The following is a 13,267-nucleotide window of genomic DNA, read 5'->3' as shown; positions in this document are numbered from 1 at the left end:
CGGGAGCGCACAGGGCTGCGCCGGGAGGCGGCGTCCTCGGCCCGGGACGGGCCGGGTCCCACCCGCCGGCGCGCCGCCCTGCAGTGTCCCGCACCCCGCCCCCAGGTCTCCCCGACGCCCTGCGGCTGAGGGACGGACAGAGCCGCTGCGATGGCCGCGTGGAGGTGTCCCTGGACGGGGTGTGGGGCCGCGTCCTGGACGAGGCCTGGGACCTGCGCGGCGCGGCCGTCGTGTGCAGGCAGCTGGGCTGCGGAGCGGCGGAGCGAGCGTACGAGGCGGCGGCGCCCGCGCGCGGGGCGGTGCCCCTGGGGCTGAGCCGCGTGCGCTGTGCGGGCACCGAGCCCCGCCTGACGCGGTGCAACGTGTCGGCGGCCGCGCTGGTGTCCGCGGGGGCGTCGCGGGACGCGGGCGTCGTGTGCTCGGGTGAGTGCGGGCCCAGCCCCCAGGACCCCCTCCCGGGCCCCGCGCCCTGACTCGGCCTCTCCCTCGGCAGGGAGCCTCCAGGTGCGCCTGGCCGCGGGGCCGGGCCGCTGTGCGGGGCGCGTGGAGCTGCTCCACGCGGGCGAGTGGGGCACCGTGTGTGACGACGGCTGGGACCTGCGGGACGCCCAGGTGGTGTGCCGGCAGCTGGGCTGCGGGCACGCGCTCGGCGCCCCGGGGGCCGCGCACTTCGGGGCCGGGGCCGGGCGCATCTGGATGGACGAGCTGGCCTGTGAGGGCCACGAGGCCGCGCTGTGGCGGTGCCCGTCGAGGGGCTGGGGCCGACACGACTGCGGCCACAAGGAGGACGCCGGTGCCCTCTGCTCAGGTGGGTGCTGAGACCCGAGTGCCGTCCCAGGGCCGCTCCTTGGCACTCATCTGGTGGGGGTGGGGGCTCTGCTCGTTCGTCCTGCTTCCGGGGAGAGGGTGTCTAGGCGCTGTCCACTTCACACTTCGCTCGTGGCCGTTCTGGTCTTTCTGTCCTTGGAGGCAGGTTTAACTTCCACTGTGTTTTCAGCTTGCAGCTCTTCCTTCCTCTGTGCTCGGGGCTCCTCAGGCAGCTGCTGGTTCTCGCTGGCGGGCAGGCCTCTGCAGGGGGCTGGCTGTTGGCAGGGGTGGGGACTCTGCTGTCCCGATTCCGCCTGGCAGCAGCGGGGTTCCCAGGGGAGATCAGAGGCAGGCAGGCGCTCATGAGGCCCAGGCGTGGAGCGGGCACCGGTCACCCTCACCCCGTGCGTTTGGCTGGCGGAAGGTCAGAGGTCAGCCCAGACCCAGGGCTGGGAGTACACTCGGTGAGGGGCGGGGCCGGGCGGGGGTCTGAGTGGCCGCTTTTATTCTGTCACAGGTGTAATTCCTGCCATTTATTTTCTAAGCTTAGTTTACTTCGTTACGGTCCCGTCAGATGCAATTCATGCCTCAATGCCTCGGTTTATCCCCATGTGTGTATTTTGATGTATTGCGGGCCCTTTTGACTTACTTTTAGAGGGCTGTGTCCTACTCCACTATGTGGTCATATGATAGTCGGCTTAACACACCCCTTGTTCCTGGGCTTTCGCCGCCCCAGGGTGACAAGACACTACTTGGGCGCTGACCAGCCAGGGCCAGTGACACACTCGGAGATCGGGCTAGTTCCTTTTTTGTTGTTGAATTTTTACAGTTGTTTAAAAGGGTTATTCTGTATGTGAGTGATTTCCAGGGACAGGTTTCTACAGTCAGTGGAGTTACTAGGGATTGCAGTGTTAGAGCTGGGGCTTAAATTGGCTCCCTGTGGGCAGCTGCTCCCGTCTTTGGGTGGGGGTGGATGGGGATGTGGGGTGGATGTGAGCTGGATGTCAGATGCCCTAGCTTGGCATGGGTCTTGGTGCTGGGAGCCCCTGGTTTTGGCCTCCTCCTTCAGAGACTGTCTGACCCGAGTGGCTTGTCTTCCAGAGTCAGTGGCCCTGAGGCTGCGAGGTGGTGCCGGGCCCTGTGCTGGGTGGTTGGACGTGTTCCACAACGGAACGTGGGGGGCCGTGTGCAGTAACGCCCTGAAGGACGCCTCCTTGTCCATCATCTGCCAGCAGCTGGGCTGTGGGGAGCGGGGCTGGCTGGAGAACAGGCCGGGGCACACTAGCCTGGGCACCTCCTGGGTGGACAACATCCAGTGCCGCCGGCTGCGGAGCTCCACGCTGTGGCAGTGCCCCTCAGCCCCCTGGCACCCGCACTCTTGCACCCGTGGAGAGGAGGTCTGGATCACCTGTGCAGGTAGGCCCTGCCACCTACTGCAGGTGGGCAGACTCTGGGGGCCCTCGAGGCAGCTTCAGTGTCCTGACAGGTCATCCACAGAGGCTGCCATTCACCCATGTCTGGGGGTGGTGGGCTCACTGGGCTCCACAGGTTCCCTTCTGAGGCTTCTCTGAGCATTTACACCTGGTGAACCGCTATTTAAATCCAACAGGATCGTCAGGGACAGCGACGCAGGATTCCGGGGAGGCCCTCAATTGCTCCTTAATGGGCAGCTGCCCAGGTACCCCTCTCCCCCCGCAACCGGCTCCCCATCCTCTCCCGTCCGGGTCCTGCCCCCCGGTGACCACAGGCCCCTCTTGCAGAGGAGGGCGAGCTGCGCGTGCGCGGGGGTGAGGACCGCTGCTCGGGCCGTGTGGAGCTCTGGCACGCTGGCTCCTGGGGCACCGTGTGTGATGACTCCTGGGACCTGGCGGACGCCGAGGTCGTGTGCCGGCAGCTGGGGTGCGGCCGGGCTGTGGACGCCGTGGCGGGGGCTGCCTTTGGACCAGGCTCGGGGCCCGTGTGGCTGGATGAGGTGGGGTGCCGGGGCAGCGAGGCCTCCCTGTGGGGCTGCCCGGCGCAGCCGTGGGGCCGCGGAGACTGTGGGCATAAGGAGGACGCGGGTGTGCGCTGTGCAGGTGAGTGGTCCAGGGGGGTCCGGCTGCCCCTCCAGGGGTGAGTGATCTGGGGGCGCTCTGTCTCCTCCTCCATGGGGTGAGTGGTCCAAGGGGGCTCCGTCTGCCCCTCCATGGGGTGAGTGGGTAGGTGAGGCCTTCCTAGGGCCTTGGGATGGAACGCCTGGTGGGTTCTTTTGGAGGCCCTCTCAGCCCTGGGTGCTGCAGAATCCAGCCCTGAGGCTGCTCCATGCTGGTCCCTTGGATGCTGGGGCGGAGGCCGTCTCCATGAGCTCTGTTTCAGCCTGAGGGGGCTGGGGTGCTGCTCCGGGGTGATGGCTGGCCATAGCCCAGGCTCCTACTTGGATCCCACCCACTTCTCCTGCAGGTGACACAGGGGCCGTCACCCCACGTTCAGCATCAGGTAGGTGAGCACTTCCTCAGGCTTCAGCTCTGGCCCTCCTGCCTCAACCCAACTGGAGGGCCCCTCCGTGGGGCCCCGGCCCACCCAGACGTGCCCTGCCCCACCCGAGGGGCTCTGCATGGGGGCCCTGCCCCACTCAGAGGGGCCCTGTAGGGACTCTGCCCCACCCAGAGGGGCCCTGCATGGGGCTCTGCATGGGGGCCCTGCCCCACCCTGAGGGGCCCTGTAGGGACTGTGCCCCACCCAAGGGGCTCTGCATGGGGGCTCTGCCCCACCCTGAGGGGCCTTCTAGGGGCTCTGCCTCAGAGGTGCTGTGGACTCTCCCGCATCCACCTGGCTGGTGGGGGGAGGTCAGGACCCCAGGACTGCTGTGCTGGAGACGCTCGTCTCTGCAGGTGCCCTGGGCCAGGCGGGCAGAGAGCCCAGGGAGGGTGGGCCAGCCCGGGCCCTGCTGGGCCACCTGCCGGGACTCTCCTCTGGGCCTTTCTCTTGCCAACTGCGAGGTTTGGTTCTGGTACACTGTGTCCTCTTAGACATGGAGTCTAACGCGGTCAGGACGCTAAGAGCTGCTCTCCTGGCCCCTCCCTCCTGGGCTCCCTCCTGGATTTAGCGCTGTGACCACAGGGCCCACCTCTCCTCTGGGTGCCCCCCGCCAGGGGCTCCGGTGGTCCAGGCCAAGGGTCACAATGCCCCAGGAGGAGCAGGCACACAGGGGAGACCCTCCTTTCGCTGTCTTCCCAGGCAGTCCTCTGGTCCCGGCGCCTGCCCTCGAGGCTGGGACTCTGCCCATGGCCCTCGGCCTGGCGCTCGGCACCCTGCTGCTCATCACCTCACTGGTCCTGGGGGCACGGTGGTTCCGGGGCAGAGACGCCTGCAGGGGTAGGTGGGCATGGTGGGTGGGGTTGGCCCTGGTCCCTGGGGATGGGGAGGCGGGGGGTGCTTTGAGACCCTAGCCCGTCACAGGTTCTGCCTGTCCCTGCCCCTCCGCCACAGCCTGTGGCAACTTCCTGCGAAGTAAGTCCATGAGGTGTTGGCGACTGGAGACGCTGGGCCCTGCCCCACTTCTGAGAGGGGCCAGACGGGGGAATCCACAGTCCCAGGGCTGTCTGGGTGGGACAGAGGGCTCCAGGGGTATCTGCACCCCTCTGTCCTCCATGCAGCTGGGAACGGCTCCCACAGGCTGTGCCTGGGGAAGCGTGTGGCTGCTGGTGGGGAGCTGCGGCAGAAGAGCCCAGGGTCCACCCCGCAGGGGCCCCGTGGGCGGGCTTAACTGCTCAGAGTGTCTCAGCTAAAGGGCTCTGGTGTGACCCCTGCAGGTTCAGGAATGTCGGGGAGTCTGCCCTCAGAAGGTGTTTATGAGGACATTGGAGTGGCTACCGCGGGGGAGAAAGACGAGGCTGCTGGAGCGGCCGCGGCCGCGGTGCTGGAGGAGGAGTATGACGACGTGGCGGAGCCCGAGCCCGAGGAGGGCGACGCGGAGGAGGGGGCCCTCCTGAGCCCCACGGGTGCGCAGCTCTGCGTCGTGGCGTCCACGGTGCTCTTGCTGCTCTACTGGTGCTACGCCCAGGGCTCCGGCCCGCCCAGCCCCTACATCTAAAGGCCCCGAGAATTCCTCCGCGTGTGTGTGTGACTCACTCCCGCACAGGCTTGGTGCCGGGACACTTGGTTTCCCCCTCCAAGTTGTCCCTTAGACTAGAATCTTCTCAGGGACAGACTCGGGGTTTAGGGAGGGGCCTGGGCTTCTCTTTGGGTTTCCTTTCGAGCGGCAGCCGCTGTAGGGGCTGAGCAGCTTTGGGAGGATGCGCGCCAGCAGCAGCCCGGCCCCTGCCCTGCCCTTGTCTTGTCCTTTGGCCTCACGGTGAGCAGGAAGCCAGGGCCCAGGCGTCCTGGGTCTATGAGGAATTGCTGAGGGCCCCCAACTGGTGTCTTTCTCTTTCAATGCAGGCGGGGCACTTCATAGCCAGGGCCTCCTCACACCTCAGGCTGGGAAGGAAGACCCCAGCAGCCTCTGCCCCAGGACGTGCTGACCACGAGCTGGCTCCAGGGCACATCAGCGAGACCAGGGCAGGGGAGAGGCCAGTGTGCCTGGGGCTTTCATCCTCCTTGTTTCTTAAAGAGTTTTATTAAATGTCTCATCCATAATTCATCTCAGACACTCCTCAGATGCCCACCGCGGCCTGGGGTCTGTTTCTGGCCCCCTCTCTGCCTCGCCCTGGTCTGGGGTGGGCTCCGAGGTCTTGCCCTCACGGTTCTTCTGAGTTGTGTGTGTGTGTGTGGGGGGGGGGGTGGGGTCCCTGATGAACCAGCTGCGGGCCACCCCTCCTTTCCTCTGCGGATGTTGCTAGACCTGGCTCAGGTGTGCCAGGGTCCCTAGCGTTCATGCATGTCCAGCCCTGATGCCCCCACCAAGCCCCTGTGACCACAGCTCCCTGACCACACCCTCTTTGGGAAACTAGTTGCCCTGTGTCTTCTTCCCTGTGCTGGTCTGATATCAGATGCAAATGACCAGGCCCCTCCCCTACGTGTAGACCTTTCTGGACCCCCACCTCCCACCTCAGCACCCTGGGAAGGACCAGGCTTCCTTCTCCTGTGATCCCTCCCCTGCAGGGCCTGTCCAGCACTGGCACTGATTACCGCCTACCCTCCATGTTTAACTCCAGGGTCTGGCCAGCCTGCGGTGGCCACCACTGCGCTGGGTTCTTGGAGTGTCTCTGTCTGCTGCCTCCCACCTCCCGGCCCTTCCCCTGTGCCCCACCCTTGGGCTGTAAGAGAGATGCTGCTATGATCTCAGGGACCACGGTGCTGGAGTATGTGAACATGAAGGTCTCTCTTGGATGGGAGCCCTGATGAGGAAGATGCTCAGGCTAATGTACAGAGGGACTGGGCAGAGCCTCGGGTGCAGTGAGGAGGGCAAGTCACCAGGTCCCAGGGCAGCTCCTCGCAGAGCTTTGGGGACACACAGGGGTTTCCTGGGTGTCTGAGCCCACCTTGCACCCTGTGCATGTTCAAGGCCTGCCTGCTGGCCGGGAGAGTTGGCCAGCCTGGCTTAATGGTGTGCACTGGACATCTGGGGGTCCTGGGAGTGGGAGAAGATGTGCAGCGGGAGAAGGTCCCTGGGTTGGAGGAAAGTGAGCTGGCAGGAAGTGGGGTGGGGCCTGAACAGAGTCAGGGTGCCAGCCCAGCAGTCAGAGGGTGGGCACTTCAGGAAGGGTGCACCTGCCCCTCTCCGCATGCCTCTCCCTTCTGCCCCCGGCATTCTGGTTACCCGCCCAGCAGAGCGGAGTGTGAGCTCTTCCCCACGGGCTCCCAGCCCTCTCAGTCCACCTGGGGGTACTGATTAGGCAGGCACCTTGTGAGTAGAGCCCACTGGGGACCCCACTGAGGCTGCTGCAGGTCCATGCGCCCCTGAGGTCTGAGCTGGGGTGCAGCTCAGTGCGTAGCACAGGCTGCGGTTTGGGAGGCGCTGGGGCTGCTGCACAGAGGGGCCTGCTGACAAGCCCCTGACTTCTATAGAAACCCCTCGTCTTCTCCATACTCATCTGACAACCCAGGCTGCTCTTTGTAAAACTGGTTCTCTGGCAAATCTTTTGGAAAGTAACCTTTATTGATCTTATTCTGCTTAGAACATAATGCACGTTCAAAAACTCATGTAAGCAAGAGAGAAAATGAAAAACGTGTTCTGTCACTCAGAAAATAATGCTTCAGCATCCTGGCTTATATCCACTGAGAACTTTTCAAAGATGCAAGGACCCGAGCATGATCGCCAGCAGCACGTGGTGCCCGTTCTGTGCTTCTGTGTTTCCCACGACAACGTGCCGCTAACGCGCTGCCTGGCCCGCGCCACATGCTCAGTGGCTGCTGACGTCCTTTCGTTTACTCCTCTGCTGTCACACCTTTGGCTGCTTCCCAAGGACACCGCCTTCTGAGAGTCATGTTTTTAAGGGTTTAGATCAGACTCCTGTCTGTTCACGACACGCTGGAGCGTGGACTCATTCTGCAGCATACCTCTGTGTGTAGGCAGAAAGGCGTGCCTCCCACCGAGCTTGGCCCCTGGCTCCAGCCTGGCCTCCATGGGGCCTCAGCTCTGCGGGGAGCCCAGCCTGGGTCTCACCACAGTCGTCTCCACTTCACGTGTCTGACTGGTGGATGCGCTGGGGAGACAGGGTGGGGCTCACAGGCTGACTCCTCGGGCCGGCTCCCATCGAGCGGGAGGCTGTCTCCTGCACCCGAGGGCCGCACGCTGGCCTGTGCTTGGGCGGCTGCAGGGGCTGAGGGTCCAAGCTGGTGCTGTTCCCTCCCCGGCTGTGACCCTCCCTCCCGGGGAGGGTGCCCTGTGGGCCCTGGGCTGGGAGGATGTCCCGTGAGGGCCCACCGGGGGTGCTGGCTCGGCCGAGCAGGGCCACCTGAGGGGAAGTGATCGCAGTGTCAAAGGCGGGGCCCCAGCTCCAGAGATCCCACCGAACCTGGTCCTTGGATGTTCATTTGTGTTAACAACATTTGTTAATGTTGTTGATGCCATCAAAATACAGCACGAGAAAACTTGGGAAAGTTGAAATTAAGCGCACAAATTGGAAAGGAAGAGGAAATTAGATTTTTAAGTTTTTTTTTTAAATTTAATTTTATTTTTAAACTTTACAATATTGTATTGGTTTTGCCATATATCAACATGAATCCGCCACAGGTATACACATTTTCCCCATCCTGAACCCTCCTCCCTCCTCACTCCCTGTACCATCCCTCTGGATCGTCCCAGTGCACCAGCCCCAAGCATCCAGTATCGTGCATCGAACCTGGACTGGCGACTCATTTCATATATGATATTATACAGGTTTCAATGCCATTCTCCCAAATCATCCCACCCTCTCCCTCTCCCACAGAGTCCAAAAGACTGTTCTATACATCAGTGTCTCTTTTGCTGTCTCATATACAGGGTTATTGTTACCATCTTTCTAAATTCCATATATATGTGTTAGTATACTGTATTGGTGTTTTTCTATCTGACTATTTCACTCTGTATAATAGGCTCCAGTTTCATCCACCTCATTAGAACTGATTCAAGTGTATTCTTTTTAATGGCTGAGAAATATTCCATTGTGTATATGTACCATTGCTTTCTTATCCATTCATCTGTTGATGGACATCTAGGTTGCTTCCATGTCCTGGCTATTATAAACAGTGCTGCGATGAACATTGGGGTGCATGTGTCTCTTTCCCTTCTGGTTTCCTCAGTGTGTATGCCCAGCAGTGGGATTGCTGGGTCATAAGGCAATTCTGGTTCCAGTTTTTAAAGGAATCTCCACACTGTTCTCCATAGTGGCTGTACTAGTTTGCATTCCCACCAACAGTGTAAGAGGGTTCCCTTTTCTCCACACCCTCTCCAGCATTTATTACTTGTAGACTTTTGGATCGCAGCCATTCTGACTGGCATGAAATGGTACCTCATAGTGGTTTTGATTTGCATTTCTCTGATAATGAGTGATGTTGAGCATCTTTTCATGTGTTTGTTAGCCCTCTGTATGTCGTCTTTGGAGAAATGTCTATTTAGTTCTTTGGCCCATTTTTTGATTGGGTCATTTATTTTTCTGGAATTGAGCTGTAGGAGTTGCTTGTATATTCTTGAGATTAGTTGTTTGTCAGCTGCTTCATTTGCTATTATTTTCTCCCATTCTGAAGGCTGTCTTTTCACCTTGCTTATAGTCTCCTTTGTTGTGCAGAAGCTTTTAAGTTTAATTAGGTCCCATTTGTTTATTTTTGCTTTTATTTCCAGTATTCTGGGAGGTGGGTCATAGAGGATCCTGTTGGGATGTATGTTGGAGAGTGTTTTGCCTATGTTCTCCTCTAGGAGTTTTACCTCAACATAATAAAAGCTATATATGACAAACCCACAGCAAACATTATCCTCAATGGTGAAAAATTGAAAGCATTTCCTCTAAAGTCAGGAACAAGACAAGGGTGCCCGCTTTCACCATTACTATTCAACATAGTTTTGGAAGTTTTGGCCACAGCAATCAGAGCAGAAAAAGAAATAAAAGGAATCCAAATTGGAAAAAAAGAAGTAAAACTCTCACTGTTTGCAGATGACATGATCCTCTACATAGAAAACCCTAAAGACTCCACCAGAAAATTACTAGAACTAATCAATGAATATAGTAAAGTTGCAGGATATAAAATCAACACACAGAAATCTCTTGCATTCACATACACTAATAATGAGAAAATAGAGAGAGAAATTAAGGAAACAATTTCATTCACCATTGCAAAGAAAAGAATAAAATACTTAGGAATATATCTACCTAAAGAAACTAAAGACCTATATATAGAAAACTATAAAACACTGGTGAAAGAAATCAAAGAGGACACTAATAGATGGAGAAATATACCATGTTCATGGATTGGAAGAATCAATATAGTGAAAATGAGTATACTACCCAAAGCAATTTATAGATTCAATGCAATCCCTATCAAGCTACCAACGGTATTCTTCACAGAGCTAGAACAAATAATTTCACAATTTGTATGGAATACAAAAAAACTGGAATAGCCAAAGCAATCTTGAGAAAGAAGAATGGAACTGGAGGAATCAACCTGCCTGACTTTAGACTCTACTACAAAGCCACAGTTATCAAGACGGTATGGTACTGGGACAAAGACAGAAATATAGATCAATGGAATAAAATAGAAAGCCCAGAGATAAATCCACGCACATATGGACACCTTATCTTTGACAAAGGAGGCAAGAATATACAACAGATTAAAGACAATCTCTTTAACAAGTGGTGCTGGGAAAACTGGTCAACCACTTGTAAAAGAATGAAACTAGAACACTTTCTAACACCATACACAAAGATTTTTAAGTTTTGAAAATCCTGGACAAGAAGCACCTTCCCGCCATCCACGAAGTTATGAGCGTTCTTGTCTGGAAGGCCTAGCCATCGAGTCCCTGTCTCTGCTGCAGGGCGGGCCCTCGACCGCTGGGCGGGGGCGGGAGGCAGGGGTGTCTGCAGGCGGCCACGCCCCCACCTCCGCTGCGGCCCGGGAGAGGCCTCGCTCCCTGCTCCAGAGCAGCTGGTGCGTGGGCCTCGCTTGGGGCTGCGCACTGGGGCTGTGGGGCTTCTGGGGCTGCCCGTGTGGATGCGTGAGTACCGCGCAGCCCAGGTGGGACGCGCCACTCTCCCCGCCACGCCCCACTCCCGCCTGAGGGAGCCCCCAGGGTGGAAGCCCAGGAGCCCTGGGCTGTGACCCTCCACCCTCCCCCTGTTACGATGACCCTACACAGGGCACCTTCTTGAGCCGTGTGCCCTCTCCAAAGGCCGGGCGGCACTTCCCCAGCTGCTTTTCACGCCCCAGCCCTTTCAGGGTTCAGGGGACTGTCACCTTCACGACCATCTGCAGCGCGGCGCTCCACCCCCACCCCCAGGCCAACCCCACCGCCTGCCCTGTGGCTGAGCGATGCTCGCCTCTGGCCCTCTCCGCTCTGGCGGGGAGCCCACCGAAGCTCTGGAAGCCAGAGGGCAAGGGGTGCGTTCCTGCCACACTGCTGGGCACCTGGCTGGGGGAGCTCGATGCACCTGCTGTCTGCCTCCCTCTCCGGGGTCCTGGGAGGGAGGGAATGGCCTTTCTGCCCCAGTGCCGTGATCCCTGCGTGTGGAGTGGGGCCCTCATGGCCACGGGGCTCAGGTGAGGAAGGCAGGCTCCTGTGCTGCTGTGCAGGTGGGACGCTGGCCACCCAGGGACTGAATGGTGGGCATCCCTGTGCTGGGACCTTTGAGAGCCGTGGACGGGAAGACCTGTCTTGAAGGGTGGCTTGCACGCAATGGAGGCGGGTGTCTTGTGCAGGAGGCTGGGGAGCCGCTCTGCACTCCAGGCATCCAGACCCTACCTCTTTGGGGTCCCTGAGGGCCGAGTGCCTAAGGTCATGAACTGTAAGGAAACAGTCCAGCATCTTCAGCTACAGGTTCAATCTGAACTTCCTGGACCTGGGCAAGCTGCCTACAGACTCCCAAGTGCTGTGTCAGGTAGGGAGTTCAGTCACTCAGTCGTGTCTGACTCTTTGCGACCTCATGGACTGCAGCACGCCAGGCCTCCCTGTCCGTCGCCAACTCCGGGAGTTCACTCAAACTCATGTCCATTGAGTTGGTGATACCATCCAACCATCTCATCCTCTGTCATCCCCTTCTCTTCCCACCTTCCATTTTCCCCAGCATCAGGGTCTTTTCCAATGAGTCAGTTCTTTGCATCAGGTGGCCAGACTATTGGAGTTTCAGCTTCAGCATCAGTCCTTCCAATGAATATTCAGGACTGATTTCCTTTAGGATGGACTGGTTGGATCTCCTTGCAGTCCAAGGGACTCTCAAGAGTCTTCTCCAACATCACAGTTCAAAAGCATCAATTCTTTGGTGTTCAGCTTTCTTTATAGTTCAACTCTTATATCTATACATGACTGTTGGAAAAACCATAGCTTTGACTAGACGGATAACCTTAGTGTATCCTTCTCCATCAGAGGGCAGACAGAATGAAAATGACAATCACAGGTAGGGAGACACAGCCCAAAGATCTCTGAGACAGAGGCACCCACTTTAGCCATGCTCAGTGCATTAAGGGGCCGTCCACTGCCTGGAGGAGGGGCAGGGGCCCTCCAGCTTGGCCAGCTTGCCTCCATGCCCTGGGAGGGAGAGCGACTGGGAGCCTCCCTAGGACTCTGCTTCTCTCCTTGGTGGCCCTGAAGTCACCTGGAGAGATGACCCTCTGCTACACCACCTACCCCCACAGGGTTCTGACTGCACCAGCCAAGGTGAGGACAGGCACCAGGATTTAACTGACTGGAATATTAAAGTGCCAGTCACACAAGCAGCCCCAGCTTTGGGGGTGAGGGCCCAGGCCCTGGGTGCAGGGCTGCAGTGGCTGTGTTCCACCCACGGCCCTTGTGGGGCCTGAGGGGCAGGACGTGAGCACTGCTCTCAGAGTCCAAGTGGCGTCCAGCCCCCGGGGGGCCCCTGGGGGCTGTTTCTCCTGCATCCTTCCTGCCCATGGGACTTGCCCAGAGGTCTGCCTACCCCTCAGGTAGGGGTCTGCTTCAACCTAGGGTCTGCCCCCAGGACACATGGAAGCCCGGCTGGGGGGTGGCGAACCCTCCTGCACTGGGCACCTGGAGGAGAGATATGGCCTGACCTGGGCCACCATCTGCGATGCTGACCTGGATCAAGGGCCGTGACCCACGTGGTGTGCCAGGAGCTGCCGTGTGGTGTGGTTGTGTCCACTACTGGGAGCGCCCACTTCGGCCAGGGCTCGGGGCTCGTGTGGACCAAGGCCTTCCTCTGTGTGGGCAACGAGTGCCTGCTGTTCCACTGCCCTTGGGGGCCAGGGCGCCAATGTGGGGACGGCCAGTATGCGGGGCTCAGGTGCTCAGGAGAAAGTAAGTTCTTATGGGGTTGTAATGGTGATGGTTTAGTTGCTAAGTTGTGTCTGACTTTTTTACGACCCCATGGACTATAGCCCGCCAGGCTCCTCTGTCCATGGGATTCTCCAGGCAAGGATGCTGGAGTGCGTTGCCACTTCCTTTTCCAGGGAAACTTCCCCACCCAGGGATCAAACCCGCATCTCTTGCGTCTCCTGCTTTGGTGGGCAGATTCTTTACCACTAATGCCACTTGGGAAGTGTCTTTTGGAAAAATGTCTGCTTAGGTCTTCTGCCCATTTTTAAAAGAAATAATTTTGTTTATTTATTTTGGCTGTGCTGGTTCTTCATTGCTTCGAGGGTTTTTTATCTAGTTGCAGCGCGTGGGGGCTCCTCTCTAGCTGTGGTGCTTGGGCTTCTCGCTGTGCTTGCTCCTCTTGTTTCAGAGCCCGGGCTCTGGTAGCTGCAGTGTGTGGGCTCCGAAGCTGTGTTTCTCAGGCTCCAGAGCATGGGCTCAGTAGTTGAGGTTCATGGGCTTAGTTGCTCTGTGGCATGTGGGATCTTCCTGGACCAGGGACTGAAGCCTGCATTA

At 58.6% G+C, this 13,267-nt stretch overlaps 2 protein-coding genes across 2 annotated transcripts in view; one reads left to right on the top strand and one right to left on the bottom strand.

Annotated features, from left to right (window-relative positions):
- SORCS3 (sortilin related VPS10 domain containing receptor 3) overlaps positions 1-13,267 on the bottom strand; it is a 979,390-nt gene that overhangs the window by 665,851 nt on the left and 300,272 nt on the right. The window lies entirely within an intron of this gene.
- LOC101905453 (scavenger receptor cysteine-rich domain-containing protein SCART1) overlaps positions 1-13,267 on the top strand; it is an 84,187-nt gene that overhangs the window by 65,541 nt on the left and 5,379 nt on the right. The window contains exons 7-14 of the mRNA XM_024985895.2: positions 106-423; positions 494-808; positions 1,909-2,223; positions 2,417-2,485; positions 2,568-2,882; positions 3,247-3,282; positions 4,024-4,161; positions 4,599-4,787. Coding sequence (XP_024841663.2) covers positions 106-423; positions 494-808; positions 1,909-2,223; positions 2,417-2,485; positions 2,568-2,882; positions 3,247-3,282; positions 4,024-4,161; positions 4,599-4,787 — 1,695 coding nt within the window. The remainder of the gene's footprint in view (positions 1-105; positions 424-493; positions 809-1,908; positions 2,224-2,416; positions 2,486-2,567; positions 2,883-3,246; positions 3,283-4,023; positions 4,162-4,598; positions 4,788-13,267) is intronic.

Source organism: Bos taurus, chromosome 26 (assembly GCF_002263795.3).
Source record: "Bos taurus isolate L1 Dominette 01449 registration number 42190680 breed Hereford chromosome 26, ARS-UCD2.0, whole genome shotgun sequence".
Lineage (NCBI taxonomy): Eukaryota > Metazoa > Chordata > Mammalia > Artiodactyla > Bovidae > Bos > Bos taurus.
The sequence above is the reverse complement of the archived record's forward strand: the minus strand, read 5'-3'. Positions and strand labels throughout refer to the sequence as shown.